The sequence below is a fragment of the Phocoena phocoena genome, chromosome 11 (assembly GCF_963924675.1).
Source record: "Phocoena phocoena chromosome 11, mPhoPho1.1, whole genome shotgun sequence".
NCBI lineage: Eukaryota > Metazoa > Chordata > Mammalia > Artiodactyla > Phocoenidae > Phocoena > Phocoena phocoena.
This window is the reverse complement of record NC_089229.1, coordinates 41,446,489-41,464,570: the sequence shown is the minus strand read 5'-3', so window position 1 is coordinate 41,464,570 and position 18,082 is coordinate 41,446,489. Positions and strand designations below refer to the sequence as shown.

The 18,082-nt window shown below is 44.2% G+C and overlaps 1 protein-coding gene across 1 annotated transcript in view; it reads right to left on the bottom strand.

Moving 5' to 3' along the window:
* E2F7 (E2F transcription factor 7) overlaps positions 1-17,423 on the bottom strand; it is a 29,150-nt gene extending 11,727 nt beyond the window's left edge. The window contains exons 1-6 of the mRNA XM_065887820.1: positions 17,340-17,423; positions 9,513-9,788; positions 8,218-8,386; positions 3,313-3,603; positions 1,910-2,068; positions 298-432 (exon numbers count right to left, since the gene is read on the bottom strand). Of these exons, the coding sequence (XP_065743892.1) occupies positions 298-432; positions 1,910-2,068; positions 3,313-3,603; positions 8,218-8,386; positions 9,513-9,788; positions 17,340-17,423 (1,114 nt within the window). The remainder of the gene's footprint in view (positions 1-297; positions 433-1,909; positions 2,069-3,312; positions 3,604-8,217; positions 8,387-9,512; positions 9,789-17,339) is intronic.
* Between the last annotated feature and the right edge of the window lie 659 nt (positions 17,424-18,082).

Sequence of the window (18,082 nt, the reverse complement as noted above, 5' to 3'; positions counted from 1 at the left end):
AATCCTCAGTCCCAAACTTCCAGGAACTTTGGAATAAAATAAAAAATGCAAAAGAGCTGTGATTTAATAGTTCCAGAAACTGCCAGGTTCTAAGTTATCTGTGTGTAAGCCAACCAGCATAACCATTTGTAGACTAAGGCTCATTGTTCCAAGACTGATGTCACTAGTCTAATTTTGAATGTGATGTGGGTGATGGGAAATGAAGGTGAAGATCAATCTCACTGTGTGGTGGGTGTATGATCTGGAAAAGAACTGGGGATTATACATAAAATGGTCCCTAGCAAAACCATGCCTTACCAGTGGAACTGAAATCCACAGGCCCAATCCACTTGAAGGCGGGTTTCCGGCCTCGCTCTTCTGTTACATGCACTTTCTTTATCAGTGCCAAGCTGGTCAGAACATTGGCTATGTCATAGAGGCGTCGTACCTTTGCTAGAAGATATAAAGACAGTTGCGGTCACACCATACATTGGTCAGCAACACCATTACGTTTTCGTTTATGTGACAGGTCACTTTCTAGCCACCATATATAAGCCTCTAGCAGAGAGCAGTGGGGTAGCGTGAAGAGACCAGTGGCTCCGGCGTGAAATCACCCAGGACTTATGTATCTGATGACACTACTAAGGGAAGGTCACTGTGTTCTCCCATTTCCACAACTTCACACCTCGTACAAGAGGAACCTGGTGACAGGCCAGGATCGCTGTGATTGCAAACGTACCAAGAGAGGGAAATGGGCTGTAATGAAAGGCTTAGGAAATGTAATTCTGATCTGTGGCTCGTCAAAAGCTTGCCTGGAGTTTCTTCCAGCAGGAGGTGGTGGCACCTGCTCCATCAGGCAGCTAGGCTGTGAAAATGACAGGGATTCCCCAGAGCTTCCTGAGAGGCTGCACTGCTGGGCACACAGACTGTCTAGGGCTCAAGGTTACGAGGTATGACTGTGCTGAAGACAGGCAGCGCCTCACCTTTAATCCCAGTGTTCTGGCCACCCAGCGGGGGAGGGGTGGGATGGGCATTCCCTGAGCCTGAAGAGGTTTTGTGAGAGACATTTGAAAGTACAGGGATTGGGGGAGAAATTCAGAGGGGTGGTAACACATTAAACAGGCAGGATGATGCCCACAAAGTAACTTCTACTCAAGAAATCAACGTATAGGTCGGAAACCTACTTGAACTTAGGGCTAGGATCAAGCAAAGGGCTTTGATTACCGACCAGAAACATCAAGCATTCACCCCAGATGCCATAGTCTTCCCAATCCTGATAGAGCTGGATTTTATCTAGTCATTTCTCCCACAGGGTGGCTATACTTCTAGCTGGAAACAAACAAAAAAAAGCTAGAGAATGTTCAGCTCATGGTTTCTCAGGGCTTGAATGAGCTACCAGGAGCCAGGGGCCTTTGGCTCAGGACCCAGGTTTGATGCAAAAGGAAGATGCACGGGGTGTGAAACTTGGAAACACTTTCCTCGTCCAGCAGCCATGTCCCACCACCCCTATACCCTACCCTGCTCATTCCTCTGGTTCTTACCTGTAGACAACTTTCATGTCCACCCATCAGAAGAGTATGCAGGGGGCAAGGAAAGAAGGGAAAGAAAACTCAGACATTCCGTCTTGGATGCAGCGATACTAAAGAGAAATGCAAAGCCTCTTACATCCTCCCTGACCTGCATTTGTGGGATGCCATTCTGCTTCTACCATCCACTCTGCCGGGGAAAAGGCATATCGGACAGAACTTTCACAGGAATTCTGGTATGTGACCAGCTTACCTCTCACAGCACCAAGAACCTTTATGAAGGCAGGAAGGAGTGCACGTCTCAAAAAAAAAAATAAGTTTTTAAATCTCTGAGGCAGCAAACATCAGCATATGACATCCCACTCTTTCTGTGCTAATAAGTGGATTTAGGTGAAGATGCTTACTTTTAAATTTACTGTGATCCGGCGTATCTTGGCTTTCTTCTATCAGTATTTTGGCAGCCACGTCAAGAGTAACAATCTTGGTTTTGGAGACCAGGAACAGCATGACAAACTTCTGGCTCATAATTCTCAGGGACTTATCTTTTCTACTGTTTGCAGATGCTACAAAGGGAATAAAACAAAAGCGTCAAAACGTAATTTACCACAAGAGAGACTGTACTTCTAGTTTGCCAGACCTATCTAACTGTATCAGCAGATGGAAACATCACTCTTGTTACAGTGATCAGCGGAAGCCTGTTGGACACACATCATAAAAAGATGGTTCACAAAGAAATAAGACAGATTTTCTTGTGGGTCATAAAATTACAGTAGGTATAAATTCTGAAATGCTTTATATTCATACTTCATTGAATAGAAGCCATGAAGTAGTTTTCCTGAAGCAGTTTTGGAAAAGATCAAAGTAGAGGGATAAAAGGATAGAGTTAGGGACCAGGAACTATTTTCAGAACATCAACTCTTCCCTCAATGGCAAGGTCTCCACTTTTATGTCTCTGAGCCCACAATAGCTAGACTGTACCCTCCACATAGTAGGCACCCACCTCTTCCATTGCTTTTCAGAAATAAGTGAAGAAATAATAAGTAAATAGGAGACACTGATTAGATGTGTGTTGCCATTGATGGCAGGCAAACCATCGCCGACAGATGGCTGTCTCCTCTGGTTATGAGGATAAGAACTGGCTCATAGGGTGGAATTAAAAGGCATGAGGTAGTAAATGGAACGAAAGCCAGGCCCACCCTTCCATTCCTATTGCTTATAAAAGCAAGTGAAATGTTAGGGATACCTGCACTTTATTATCTTAGCAAGGAGCAGCAGGGTGAGAATGCAGATCAATGGTTAAAGGAGGGACAGCATAAATATGAGCTGGGAGGGGAAGAACAATGTAATATAAGTAAAAAAAAAAAAAAAACTGCATCAAATAAAGGTTGTTCATCTTTCTAATCAGTATTTTCTGCTAATGGGGTTCTTTTCTAAGTCATCTACTCCAGTATATAATTAAACAAATAGGATCCTTTGGAGAGAGAAATTCTTTCCAAGTAAATTTTCCTTAAAGGCTCACAAGCAGGAATCAGCATGGGGCTGTCAATCTGAAACGGGAGTGCTGTTCGAGATCTACGGTCCAAACACACCAAATACCAAGTGAAACTGCTACTAGACAGTTTTTCAGTGAGGTTGAGTGGGCAGCCCAGTCGGGAAGCCATCTGTCTCCCTGTCTTCAGGAGAGAGAATAAGAGGACATCTCCCTCCAGGGTGGTCCATTTGGTTCCTCCCATCTTAGCAGTGACTCTCTTCAGAAGACACCATCGCCCTCTCCCTGCCATTACTCGTGTGGGTACCGTGGACTCACAAGAGGGATAGTCCGGTTCAGAGAAATCCAGTAACTGTGGATCCTGGGAATCTGGACAGCCATCTCTTTTGCGTTCCCCAAATTTATAATCCATCAGGTCGAGCTCTTTCTGTTGGAGGTGGGCCATCTGCTCTTCGTATTTCTGCTCCTCTCCTAGCCTCTGGAGGTTCCTCAGGGTTTTGGGCAGGCTGTGCCGTCCGTGCCAGCCGTACTGATTCTTGGCCACCCGGCTGACCAGATGCAGCGACTCCAGCACATTCACAATGTCGTAGATGCGTCTCCTTTCAACGCCTGTTTGAAAAAGAGAAGCCAGCCATCATCATGCCGACCAACATTTTTGAGTATAAAGTCCTTGAAGGCTTGGACCTTGTCTGTGGACTATTTTGTGTGATACTCTGCCCAGCAAATATAATTGCTCAACAAATTCATACTATATGAATGCAAGCAAAAGAAATTTTTTTCTTCTTGGGATCCAACTCTCGATAAGATCTAGGATAAACATCCACCTTGAGATGGATGACAGTTCCATCTGTATTACATAAATAGTAGAGCAACTTTCTTTGGACCTGTTAGGCAAACCACATGAACATTTCAGTGCGTTAAAACTGGTGGGCTTCAGCAACACACGTCACAGTAATAAATGCTTGATGAATGTTGGATGGTTGATTTTGACTTGTAATCCTAGTTATACAGACTATAGAACTGTGTCCAGTAACTGTTAACTCATTATTGGACCATATTCTCCTTTCCTGGAGTTTGAATGATGTGAAAAAATTACTTGTTAATTCTCTTAATGGCCAGTAAGGAAAACAGATGGTAAATATTTTGTTTCCCATTTTGCACTGGCAACTCAGGAGTCAAGGGCTTGGGCACCCTTCTCAAGTTGCTGGAGGAAGCTAGTGCCAGGGCTGGAACAACGTACAGGCTGCCCTCTGCTCATCACACCTGTGGACAACTCTCCCTGGGCTCCCATTCACTGTCAAACAGCCCATTAATAAAGCACAGAAACTCTAGCAGAGGCTGACCATCCAGTTCATCAATTCCCTACCCACTTTCCCAACACTCCCTAAATAGCCAGGATTACGAGCAGTCTATTGAATTTACTAAAAATATTTACGCTGGTTAAGTGCGGGGGCTTCAGGGTCAGACTGCATGAATTGGAATCCCTGCGTTATCCCTTACTAGTCGGGTGAGCCTGGGAAGTTACTTAATCTCTCTGTGCCTTAGTATTTATCTCATAAAATGATGAGCATTAAATGTGATCATAAACTTAAAGGGTTTCTGATAGGGGTTAATTTATCTACTCTTTGTATGTTATTTGGTAAATATCAGAACTTCCTGCGTGGCACTGGAGATACCTAAAATTCCTGCTAGCATAAGAGGTGACAGTAGAAACAGATTTTTAAATCTTCCATCTTGACTCATCCTGTTATGCAATAGGCCCTTAGGCTTTGGGGACTCAACTGGCCCCTTGTGCTCTCACCTAAGTATCCGTAACAAAAGCCTCCAGGCATCTCTCAGAAGACTGGCCCAGCTACAAAAATGCCTTCTTTCTCTTCACTTGCCAAGAGCTGTTCTATAATCAGCGCAGACTTGGTGCACATAGCTCTTGGCCTTTCAAAGATTTAACACAAGAAATAAATCAGGTTACAATGAAAACTGTGGAGCTGAGAGGAAATTCTACCCCATGCATGAAGAGGCATTTTGCAGTCAGAACATTTTGGCTCATGACCTGGAAAGGCTCTTCACTCTCAAAAGCCCAGGCTTTGGTGCCAGATGCCTGCTGGAAGGTGTTGGCCAGAGCAGTCAGCAGCCCCTTGTCCGGATCTGCCTGGCTCCTTATTCCAGTCTGTTTTCATATATTAACACATCTTGTTGAGAGTGGAACGTTACAAACCTTCCCATTAGAAATGTCATGTGAATGCAACTGAGACAGCCCAGGGCCAGCCATATGTCTGGCTGTTTTGTTATTCTGTATTAGACACAAGCTGCTAAGTCTCCATCTAGTGGCTAGACATCTCAAGAAATAAAGGAAGATTTGGACAACTAAGAGAGGAAGATGATGCTTGCTATGCACCATAAGTGTTCAGAAGGTGGTGCTGGCAAAAGCCCATAGGCAGCTACTTGTCTGAATAATCACTCACCTTCGCAATCTGGACTAACTGTCCACTGGCTGGGTGCACCTAAACTTCCCACGTCACAGGTCTCAAGTCCTGCAGGTAACTCTGGGGCTTGCTCTGCCAGGAAAGTCTTCCCTGGCATTGAGCCTTCTTTTTCTTTTGTATTCAAGGCAATCCGATTAATCGTAGGCATGGCATTAGTTATGCCCTTGGAGATTTACCAATTGTTACCATGCTTCCCTTATGCCCCACAGAGCTTATCAAGAGCATCTCAGCCCAATAAATAGTTTCCCAGGCTGTGTAACTTTCCATTTACTAAAGTCACTCCCAGTTCTTTAACCTCTTATCTATAATATCAGTATCGAATCTACATGAGACCAGAAACTGGGAATGAATGCAATTTGAATGCTTTGCACATCGTTGGTTAAAATATGGTCTTAAAGCTTGTGACCTGGGATAGAGCAGGAGTTTAGACTCAATGCCAGGAGATGGTTACCCCTGAAACAGCTTCTAGGAAGGGACTCCATTTTTACGATCTCACGTGAAGAGAGATGGCAGGTTCATCTGGCAGGTCTTGGAAATTGTGAGACAGCAGGAAGCTGTTGCAAAAATCTTTGGCATTCTGTTCCAGGCGGTTATAACATGGGGATTTACAGCCCATATGAGAGTAGGATCCCACTCTTCTGTCCTCCCTGGGACCTGTAATGTAGCTTTCCAACATCTAATCTTTTGTCTTCTGCACTGATATCAGTGCAAGGACTCTTGATGTGGCCTGGGTATATGGAGGAAGGTGGCTTCGTGAACCCCAATGAGAAAGACATCGTATGATCTGTTGTTTTACCCTCATCTTCTTTTTTTTAATTTATTTTTGGCCGTGTTGGGTCTTTGTTGCTGAGCGCAGGCTTTCTCTAGTTGCGCGGCGAGCGGGGGCTACTCTTCGTTGCAGTGCATGGGCTTCTCACTGCAGTGGCTTCTCTTGTTGGGGAGCACGGGCTCTAGGCGCGCGGGCTGCAGGAGTCGTGGCACGAGGGCTCATAGTTGTGGCTCGCGGCTCTAGAGCGCAGGCTCAGTAGTTGCGGCCGCACGGGCTTAGTTGCTCCACGGCATGTAGGATCTTCCCGGACCAGGGCTCAAACCCGTGTCCCCTGCATTGGCAGGCGGATTCTTAACCACTGCGCCACCAGGGAAGTCCCAACCCTCATCTTCTTAAGACTAGTTTCCGGACCCGGTTCCTCAGCTATGTCTACACCAAGCCTCTGTCCAGCTGGCTCACCTTCCCCTTCTTGGTTCATTGCTACCAATGCCAGAATACTGTATTCTACTTCCGGGTTCTAAAATGGCTCCCCGTCAAAGCCCTCTGCTTCCTGTAGAGGATCACAGGATGGCTTGAAGATGGTGGAGGGGGTGGGGGGAGTACCTCTAATGAGAGCTGAGTAGAAACTGTTCCATGTAGCAATAAGAGTAAGCCAGGCTCTGAGTTGGGCATGTTACTGACATTATCCCCAACTTTTCTAAGTTTCTGCAAGGTAGGTGCTATGGTCCCTAGGCTGTAGTTGAGAAAAGAATAATTAACTTTTTAAAGCTCTCACAGTCTATAAATTAGAGAGCTGGGCTTGAAATCCAGCTCTGTCTTACTCAAAGTACAGCCCATGGTCTTCCCATCACAACACACTGGTTCCTCATTACCTCAATTTCCAGCAAATAAAATCTTTTTAGCCATCAGTTTGAATCATTCAGAGTGATCATCATCTACTGGGTCACATTCTTTGAGCTACAGGAAGATATAGAACTAATAAACAAACTAAAAATATACTCTATCATAAAGCCTACTGGGCTGATTTCTTCGAGCCTTTTTCTCCCCTGTATGCAAACCCTCCTAATCTTTTAAGGGGACACTCTGACATCTTCAAATCATGTGATTTCTACTTATTTATTGTCAACAGTATGTTCGTTCTGAAACCAACTGCAATCCACGTCCACTAGGAGTCTCTATTCTGAATCGGCAGTCTGCATATTTATAGTCCAGACACCACTGCACATTACACACACCCACGCCATGTGAATGGGTGTATTCCTCTTTGTTATAAGGCTTAGCTCTTTGAGTTATATCCAGATGTGTTTTTACTAGTTGGGCAGACTTGCTGTGAAGGTCACAGTATAGGGCTTCAAACATAATGCTCTTGCTTTCAAATCGTGCTTTATAACAAAAATAACACCAGTTCTGAACTCTTTGAAGCATTTAAAAAAATAAACAGAAGGGTATTTCTAAATATCTTTTGAGTCTGTCTGAAACAACATGGGATTAAGATATTAGATATTAATTTGTAATGTGAGTCTTCTGTAAACATATTTTTTAAGCTTAAAAAACCCAAATATTTGTTTGACCCTCAGGCCTAAAAGGCTCCCTGGAATTCTATGCATAATGATGATGACAGAAGAAAAGCTCTACCTGCTCCTCTGTCCTCACTCTTTTTTTTTTGCGGTACGCGGGCCTCTCCCGTTGCGGAGCACAGGCTCCGGACGCGCAGGCTCAGCGGCCATGGCTCACGGGCCCAGCCGCTCCGCGGCATGTGGGATCTTCCCGGACCGGGGCACGAACCCGTGTCCCCTGCATCGGCAGGCGGACTCTCAACCACTGCGCCACCAGGGAAGCCCCTGTCCTCACTCTTTTGAGGGTCAGCTCTTTACTTAGTAAAGGAGGTGATCTGAAGCCTTTGGCTTGCCCGAGGAATCAACTTCTCACCGTAACTGGAGACAGGCCTCCAGGTGATCCCACGATACATACCGAGACTGACAGCAACTTCATCTAGGGAGATGGTAGTTTTCTCAGTTGACAGTGGATAACTTGGATAGCGAGCTAGAAACTTCTGGCACAGGAGTCCTAAACTTTTCTGTTTTCTGCTTGGCCTTTGCTTTTCAAATTCGTCCACAGCACTGTCCCCAACAACATCAAGCTACAGAGGGCAGACAGAGGGAGGGGGGAAATGTCACAGTTAACATCTTAACAGAGAAATTGCAATGGGTGGTATTGGCGAGTGGAGGGGAACATCTAAATCCATACCATCCTAGATTCTGGTTAAAATGCATTTCCTAATCTAATTTTCTTAACATTTTACCTATTGCTTTCTCTGAACTGAACTTTTCCTCCTTTGTGATTTGAGGCTGAGTCTACTGTTTAAAATAAAAAATGAACAATGCAGTCATTTATAGGTTGCTACAGCCTTGATTTATAGGTTGCTACACCCTTGCTACTAGCGTGCTTGTTAGACTGAGATCAGCGCCACCAGGAGCATGTTAAGAAGTATAAAAGCTCAGGCCTCACCTCAGACCTGATGTATCAGAATCTGTCTCTTCCTAAGATCCTGTGTAATTCCTATTAACGTGAAAATTTGAGATGTACTTGCCTGCAGTGTGTCACCAAACTCTTTATTGTTCACAATTTACCAAGGGTTGATGGAACTGAACAGGGGAGCTAAATCTTATTCTTCGTTATTCTTTCTTATTGTAAGTACATTAAACTAGTGTCCTTGTCTTATCAACTCACATTTGAAAAAGGCTCAGTTCAAGCCCCAGGAAAAAGTTTTTTTTAAAAGTATAGATATGCTGCTTGTTCAGTAGCTCTGGTTCCCTACAGGACAGGTAATTTAAAGATGATTTAACTTTAAAGCCCCAAACCAACGAACTGAACATACGTGAGAATGATAAAATTCCCCAAGTCAAAAACATTTAGATTAATATTACCCTTAAAATCAAAGCAACAATTATAATTCATGGCAGCATTAAAAAAAATCCAAATTTCTTCATTAAATCAAAATTATTAAATATCATTGCTTAAAAAAATTATCATTTAAAAATGTGTACTGGTGAAGACAGTATCATACAGAAGAAAAGAAAGCATTCATTATGAAAAATGAGATATAGAATAAGAGTTCCACTTCAGCTGTAAATAAATAAAAAGATTAAGTGGAGTACTGCTTTTGACTCAATAGTAACCGAAAAACTGAGAATTCTGTGACTTTTTAATAATCAGGTAAACATTTTAAAATTCTATGAAAGGTCTTAGAAGCACAGCCTGTTTACCTGCAGACAGTCTGTAAATGCATCATCCTTGTTCTCAATGGGTCTGAACAGTCCTTTTTTCTTCTCTCGGTCTCTTATGTCTGGGCTGGCAGCACTAATGAGCATCTTCAGGTTAGCGGTGGGTGTCCATGGTTCTGCTTGCTGTCTGTCGACAAGCTTAACAGGAGTGATGGGATTTCTTTCTGGAGTGAAGATTTTTTGTTTCGATAAGTCAATTGGTTCATTTTTTATTGGCGTCTTTGGGGCCATCCTTGAGCGATCAACAAATATATTTTCCTATTTTAAAAAAGAGACCTTTTAGTGAAAATGAGAAAGGGCAGGTATCAGCTAACAGTACACTTTATTCCCATTATTCACTAAGTCATGAAAATACAAACAGACCTATGTGTTCAGGGCTGAAAAGTATCAGGATAGGTAGGACTAATGAAAATAAACAGAAGGATCCATGGGAACCGAAGAGTGGCTGCTACTCCCTTTAAGCATGTTTTTCACAGCACCTCTGTGAAAGAAGTCATGAGTGTTATGCGTCGCTGGTGGATGCTTGTAATAGGCGGGGATGATAATAAGAGCAAATGTGGGTTGAGCCCATATTGCTTCTAAGTGACATATTTTTTTAAACACTACTTATGAGTTTGCACTAGTGAAGAGCAATTATGCTTTTGTTCAGTGTTCACCAGGGCTAATAGAGCAATTACCAGGACAGAATAATGGAAGGGCATCCAACAAAATGCCACGTTTCAAACCACCCAGCTATCTAATGTCACTCCCCCAGAGCAGTGCTTCTCAAACTACCCCTGGTTAAGGACCAGGGTTTTTCACAGACTGAAAACTCCCAGAGACTGATACATGGTCTTACTTCATAGGACTCATATGCAACTCCCATCACATGTGACTCTCTTGAGTTTGCCACTCAACTTGACCTACAGCTTGTTCGACAAGAAGAGACCACTGAGCACAGGTTTAGATGTCACGGGCCAGATCGACTGAATGACTGTAGAGGTTTCTAAGTGCTGAACTCTCAAGTTCTGTTCGTAATGTGTTGCAGCTTGGTAATAGTTTGTGGCCTAGCACCTTCCCCCAGACTCTTTGAATAGACTATCTTAGATAATTAAAAGAAAAGATTAATGATGGGTTCATTAATCCATTAAGAAAAAGGACTAAGTACACACAACTCGCGTTTGGAATTACTAAATTACCGAAACAAATTTCTTTCCCCTAAAATAAGTTTTTGCCATTCAAACCCAGAAAGATTCTGCTCTTCCCATAGTTGAACTCACCTCCAGGTAGTAGTGCCTTTACGTAATTAGGAAGGTGGATGAATTACATATTTGTCACTCCCTTTCCTGCACACAATATCACTCTATAGATTATTGCATGCTTGGATTTTGGCTGAACAGTGGTTTAAAAAAAAGTGTTTTCCTATAAACGAGCAACATATGAAGAAGGAAAAAGAATTGTTTGGGATGGACTTCCCTGGTGGCGCAGTGGTTAAGAATCTGCCTGCCAATGCAGGGGACACAGGTTCGAGCCCTGGTCCGGGAAGATCCCACATGCTGCGGAGCAACTAAGCCCGTGCACCACAATTACTGAGCCTTCGCTCTAGAGCCTGCAAGCCACAACTACTGAAGCCTGCGCGCCTAGAGCCTGTGCTCCACAACAAGAGAAGCCACTGAAATGGGAAGCCCGCACACCACAACGAAGAGTAGCCCCCGCTCGCCGCAACTAGAGAAAGCCCGCGCGCAGCAATGAAGACCCAACGCAGCCATAAATAAATAAATTAAATAAATAAATTTAAAAAAATTGTTTGGGAGAAACTGGAGTTTGCGGTAGCAGGCCAACTCTTGTTTTCTGGATCAGCAGAAGCTGCAGCTAGCCATGGTGAGGTTCTGTCCTAGGGTAGCAGGAAAGGGGTGGAGATGGGGGTGATGATTTCTCACGCCACTGGCGCAGTAAGCATCCGGCCTGAGGCAGTGCATCTATTCACATCTCTTAACAAATCCCTACTAGTATACAATTCTGATGAAGTCTTCTACAAGGGAACTCTCAAGGGAAAGTCCTGAGTGCATATTATGTGCTACACATGATACCTGGTTCATGCACTTTACACCTATTAACTCCTCATCCAATCCTGTAACCGAGGTAGTAGTATTTTTCTAGCCTGCAGATGAAGAAACTGAGGCACACAGAGGGTGCCTTGCCCAAGGTCACATACAACCTCATTCAGTATAAAAGTCATTGGTAAGGCAAGAAATAGCTGACAGCAGAAGTTTCCAAAATTCTGCATCTAGAAGTAAGCTTGTCCTGGGTGTGAATTGGGAGGAAGTTATCTTTTTCGCAGCTCCAACAAAAGGTATCCAGCAGGCCACAGGTCCCCACTAGCCTCTATGGAGAGGCAGCACGGGAAGCAGTTCTGCACGTGGGCTGGTAGGGCCAGCTTACCGGCCTCTGCTACTTATCAGCAGGGTGAAAGCAGGCAATTCCCTTCTCACTTTAATTCTCTCAACTGAAAATGAAGTTCATAAAAACACTGATCTCCAGAGTTATGAGAATAGTTCCTGGCATATAGTGAACACTCAATAAAACGTAGCTATTCTCTCTCCCCCCGCTCCACTTCCTGTTCTTTATTACCATCCATCCTGGCCCTCAGAGCTAATATAACATAGCACACTGTACTGCTATTTAACTCCCTGGGCATGTGTCTTGTCTCATTGACGAGACTGTGCACTTCTGGAGGTCAGGTAGCTAGTTCCACACGTCCCATTCCTCACAGTTTTTGGCACAATGCCTTCCCCTTTGCATGTGCTCAAGGAACACAGGACCTTGATTATCTAGTTATTTCAAAAGGTATCCCAATGGTGGAGGGCGTGTCCCAGGCTTGTTGAGGTGCAGAGATTCATCCTTCTTCTCCATGGCCCTCATGGTACCTGTCCTCCCAGGAACACTGAGCTCCTACTTTTTCCCTACCAAGGAGCAATTCAGATGAATTATTTCCTCTAGCACTTTGACATATTTTCACTACAGTTTAAGTAATACTTAAAGTAGGAGGGGAGTTATGTCACATGGTAGGTTACGATCGTTATCACACCTCTACTCAACAGAAAAAAATGCCAAGCAAATTGTTTTCTGAGGTTTCAGGTGGGCAGAAAGTCAGCTGCAATCTAATCACATCCTGATCCATCCGTCTGTCTATCCTGCAATCCTGACACTGTAGAAGGCAAAGGAAAGGGGATTGGAATGAGAATTCAGAAATAGAGCGGTTTTGACTCCACTCTATATCTTTCTGATACTGCACAAATTGTTCATTTTGTCTGGGCCCAAGTTTCCGATCTTTGAAATAAGGGGTTCAGACCAAATTATATATCTCCAAGGCTTTCCAGCAAGGCTACCCAGCCATGTGGTGGACACTGGGATGCACCTGGCTCACTTCTGGAATGAATGACTCATTTCCCCAGCTGCTGGAGTAATGCCAATAGTAAGCTTCTTCACGCTTTGGCTGAAGAGGGCTGACTCATCCGGGATCACACGCCTTCCCGAGAGGCCGGTACTGTCCTCAGTGGCTGGGAGAGGCAGCATTGACCTGTAACAGCTTGGTCCCCTTACCCCGACTCAGGACTCCTCCGAGGGGTCGTCCCAGAACTCCCTATGGGGTAAACCCAACTTCCACTGAGACTGTTCTGCAGCTCTGCTTCTCCCTCTGTCTAATTCTGCTGCCTTCCCTTCCCTTAAATGGGCTCCTATCCCCAGGGCGCTCCCTAATAAACCACCTGCATACTAATCTCCACGTCAGATCTGCTTGCCAGGAAGTCAAGCTGCAACACCCTGGAAACCACCTCTTCAATTAGAGGGGGCCTGGAGAGAGTCCCCAGGAAACGGGTTCTCCAGTTCTCATGTGCAAATGGAGGTGATGCACCTTGGCTTACCTGCCATGCAGTTGCTGTGAGGATTAGATCAGATAATGAGAGTGAAAGCAGTTTGTAGTCTGTGAAGTGCTGTGCAAATGTTCATCACCATCATCATCATTATTATTTATTATACCAGCATTATGACTGAGCTGTAAGCTGACATGGAAAGGACCTGGTAATTAGAAGATCTTGGTTCTAGTCTTGCTTCTGTCTCAGATACAGCTTTAATCATGTTACCTCAAATAGTACACAGACGTCAGCCTGTTCAAGGCCCTTGGTGACATTTTGCCAACCTCTTTTCCGGTCCCATCTCACGCACGTCCCACATTTTGTCCAAACAGTCCATCGTTCTTCTTCAAACCTGCCCCAAATTTTATCACACCTGAGCCGTTGCTCACACCATCACGTTGACTCTAAAGCCATGGGCTAAGCTTTGCCCACTGAAACCCGACCTGCTGTTTAAGACTCATTGCAAATATGACAGGCACGTCAGGAGGCGTCTCTTTCTAGCTATTGACTAATAACTCTCCTTCCCTTCAGAGCACACTTTCCAGAATTAGTAATCCACACGGAGGGCTTTCCCCTGCCTGTCTCCCAGGGGTTTCCTCAAACCACCAGTCTGCTCTGATCCACTGCTCTCATTTCGGTCATCTGTCAGTCGACAAGTCAATGGCAAAATATTGCACTTGACCTCACTGCAACGGTTAAGACTGTTGACTATTTGCTTTATAAAACTCTCAGTCCTTCTGAGCTACCACTTTTTGCTCTCTTGGTTCTCTTCTGACTGTTCCTTCTCAGCCTCCTTCACGGGCTCCTCTTTTTCTACTCTTAGAAACTCAGCCCTCCACACCTCCCTGTTTGCTCTCTCCAGGGCAGCTCACCCACTCATGTACAAGGCTTTAAAACCAACCTGTATGTTGTTAATTCCCAACTTTGTATCTGGCTAGGACTTTCCGTGAATTCCCAGATCAGGCAACCAACTGCCTCTTGTACATATTTATTTACCTGTAATCACACGGGTACAAATACATGCTTCAAGTTGAACTCACCTTCTTTTTTAACCACTCCCAAAAGATGAATGACCTTCAAAGAAAACCCATGCCCGCTAAGTCTAGGCGTGTCCCCAAATTTGCCATGCTGATTTACTTCTTTACTAGTTTCCTTCCTCTCTACTTGCCTAAGTCTTAGCACTCATCCCTTCAAGCCCTAGCTCAAGTGTTATCTCCTTCACAAAGCCCTCCCAATAGCTCAATCCTTGTTGTCCACCGCTTCATCCCAAACCATCCTTTTTCTACTTTTGTCATTCCTAAATGCACTGTAGACAACTGAAGAGGAGAGTCTTGCTTATAATCTCACAACTTGGGCACAGTAAGATTGGGTAATGGCATTGAAAACTCCCCTATGTTTTAAAGAAAAGTTTCTCCGTGAGTGGTAAGAAGATGCATGCCTACCTGTAGACCTTGAGCAATGAAGATCAGACAGTCAAGAAAGATAAGTCCTCTAAATGCCGACTGACCCATAGGATACTGTTCCAGGCACCCACCAGAGGCTTTCAAGAAGTACCACTAGCTTCTTGCCACTCTGGAAACTTTGAACATTTCTTGAATGTCCACGGCACATATACTCATATAGATTCTGCCTATAATGACCGTCTTACTCCTTCTTGTTTCTTTATAGTTGAAGTCCTCAGCCCAGATATTACCTCTGTGAAGCTTTCCAACTTTCCCTAGACTCCCCATGAATTTTTTTCTTAATCTTCTGTTCTGCTGGGGCACTTGGTTCCCACTCCTATAGCTCTTACCAAATCACAGTCTAGTTGGTTAGTTTTACATCTCAGTCCCTGAAAGTGTCTCAGGTAACCGAGGGCCAGGCCTGCATCATATTCATCTTTGGGCTGTCAGTTCAAATGAGTAAGGTGTGGGGCTTCCCTGGTGGCACAGTGGTTGAGAGTCCACCTGCCGATGCAGGGGAAACGGGTTCGTGCCCCGGTCCGGGAAGATCCCACATGACGCGGAGCGGCTGGGCCCGTGAGCCACGGCCGCTGAGCCTGCGCGTCCGGAGCCTGTGTTCTGCAACGGGAGAGGCCACAACAGTGAGAGGCCCACGTACCGCAAAAAAAAAAAAAAAAAAAAAAATGAGTAAGGTGTGAACAGTATGGGTTGCTGGGTGCTTTACAGACACCCAAAGAGGAGAGGCTACTTATTAATTTCAATTTATGGAAGAAAAAATAGGCTTAGGGAAGCTAGGAGACTTATTAAACCGCTGTACCCCCAGCCCCTGAAACATAAATATTTGTTGAAACACTGAATAAATATATTTATTTGAGGTTATGAAGCTAACAAATGGTAAAGCAGGAAATCAAACCCAGATCTCTCTGACTCCAAATCCCACGTTCTCGGCAGCCCTAGAAATCCTCCTTCCTTTACTTCACAGCAATGTGAAAAGAGAGACAAAAGCCCAGCCTAGCATTTCGCAGGAGCGCTCTGTTCTCTTCCTTTGCCATCTCTTTGACAGGTGAAATAAGCCCTGCTCGTGTATTCTATTTCAAACATTTTAACCACTTTCCCAAACCTCTATGGCGTCATTTGAGGTTTTCTCTACACCCACTAAAATATGAAAGCTCAGCTGGGCACAGCACTTTACTGGGCTAACTAGAGTAGGAGAAGTAACCTTGTTGAAGGCACGATAAAAAGTCATTGACCCAGAAGGAAAGAGGTGGACAATTTGACTTTATATAAAAGTATACACATTCTTTCAAGGCTGTCCCATCCAAATTACAAAGGAAAACAAAAAGTTTTGCTCTGAAACTCCCAAAGCCAAAACTCTGAATATATACTTTAAAGTCTGGGCATTGCCACTCTCAGATGGCATAGCGAGTTCTTTAAAAATGCTCTTTAAAAGAATAATGTTTTGGTATACTTCTTTTCCTAACAAAAATAAATCAAATGGTGGGGGGAAAAAAACCCCTACATGAAAAAGCATACAGTTTCACACCTACCCAAAATTAACGGTTGTCAAGTATTCTTCAAAGGCCCATGTAACAGGTGCTTTGCAACCAGGCAATTTCATTGTGGGTGCCAAGCCTAAAATTAAGCCCAGGAACCAGAGAAGTTCAATGCCTATGGAAGTTGCTATGCTCAGATTGATATTTAAACTTTGTAAACCCGGGTTTGTCATATCTACTTGCCTCTGCCCAAAAATGCTTAGATGTTCGCTACTAACAAGCTATTACACCTTTTCGGTAGGGCACCGGCTGGTGAGGGCATTGTGCTGACATGGGTCCTGTTTAGACATTGCTATGGCCGGTTCACTTTGTAATGTTTCTTGAAGACGCTACTATTGTCTTACAAATCACAAGGCATGCAAAAACCACAAGGGAAAGCTCAGTGCAAAACCAGAAGTAACACTGTAAAATATTCAAAGAGTCCTTGGTGAGCTCAGTCACTTTTTCTCCCTATATGGGAGACACTGGTCATGTTCTTGGTTGGGAGAATGGAACCACCTCTAGGAGCTGGTCCATCAGGATGAAGAACATTTCACTGCACTTTTATAATCTAGCATTTAGAGTGAAAAAGTCTATTTTCCTGGGAACTGAGGCTTAATATTCCTGCCCAGCATTAGCTAATTCTACTCTTGATAACTACAGTTATTACAAACCTTTGATTGCAGTGTCTAGCATATCTTTGATTCATATAAGTCAGTTTCAACATTACATCTAACCACTGCACAATGACTGAGAAATTCAACAATAATGGTTGGATGCCTCCTCCATTAAAAACAAAAAAAAAGAAAAGCATAGTCCTAAAATGTTCATCAAGATTATTATGTTTTTAAGACAAATATAAGTGGCATTTTGGAATCCTGAATTGCATTAGACATCACCATCGTAAATATGATAGAACTTAAGGTATTTAAGTTCACTTACCTTTTGGGCATTTTCCCCATCTTCAATTGCAAAATCTAGTCTGGGGTTGATCAGGTCTTTTAGTGTTAAACAATTTACCTCCATCTGTAATGCACAGTTACATTAGAAAATGACTTTAAATTGGATATTCTTTCCTTCAACAAAAATACCTATTACTTGCTCATGAACATGAACTTCCGCTCCCTAAACTCATCCTGGGAATTTTCAGGATTGTGGCCACTCCAACTCTCCGAAACGCACACGAACGAGCACAAACACTTAAGTGTGCTTAGTAATTACTGAAGTTGGGAAGAAAAATCCCCAGATAAAAATAATACTTTTTAATGAAAAGCAACAGGACAAAATTAAGTTTCAAGTCAGGAGAGTGTAGGGCAAATCTGTCAGAAAGCACAGGGTCTCCTAGGTCAGTTAATTTTGGCGCAAAGAACGGGGAGGAATTCGGCTTTGAGGGGTTTTGAATCAGGGGGGAAGGAAACCTGATCGCTAGACCAAACCCACTCAGCGCTCAGCGCAGCCCTTTCCCAGGCCTCCGAGCAGACCCCAAATATAAACTTTTCCAATGAAACCCCCAGATCGTGAGGAAGGGCAAGTTCCCTACTGCCCGGCCGGAGGGACAGCTGGAGCCCAGACACCCCTCGCACGCCTGGTCCTGCGGCAGCCGGGGAGGGGAAGGGTGGCAGGCTGGCAGCCGGGGCGGGAGGGTCCCCTTTCGCCCCAATTCCCGCCTCCCCGCCAGCGCCGGG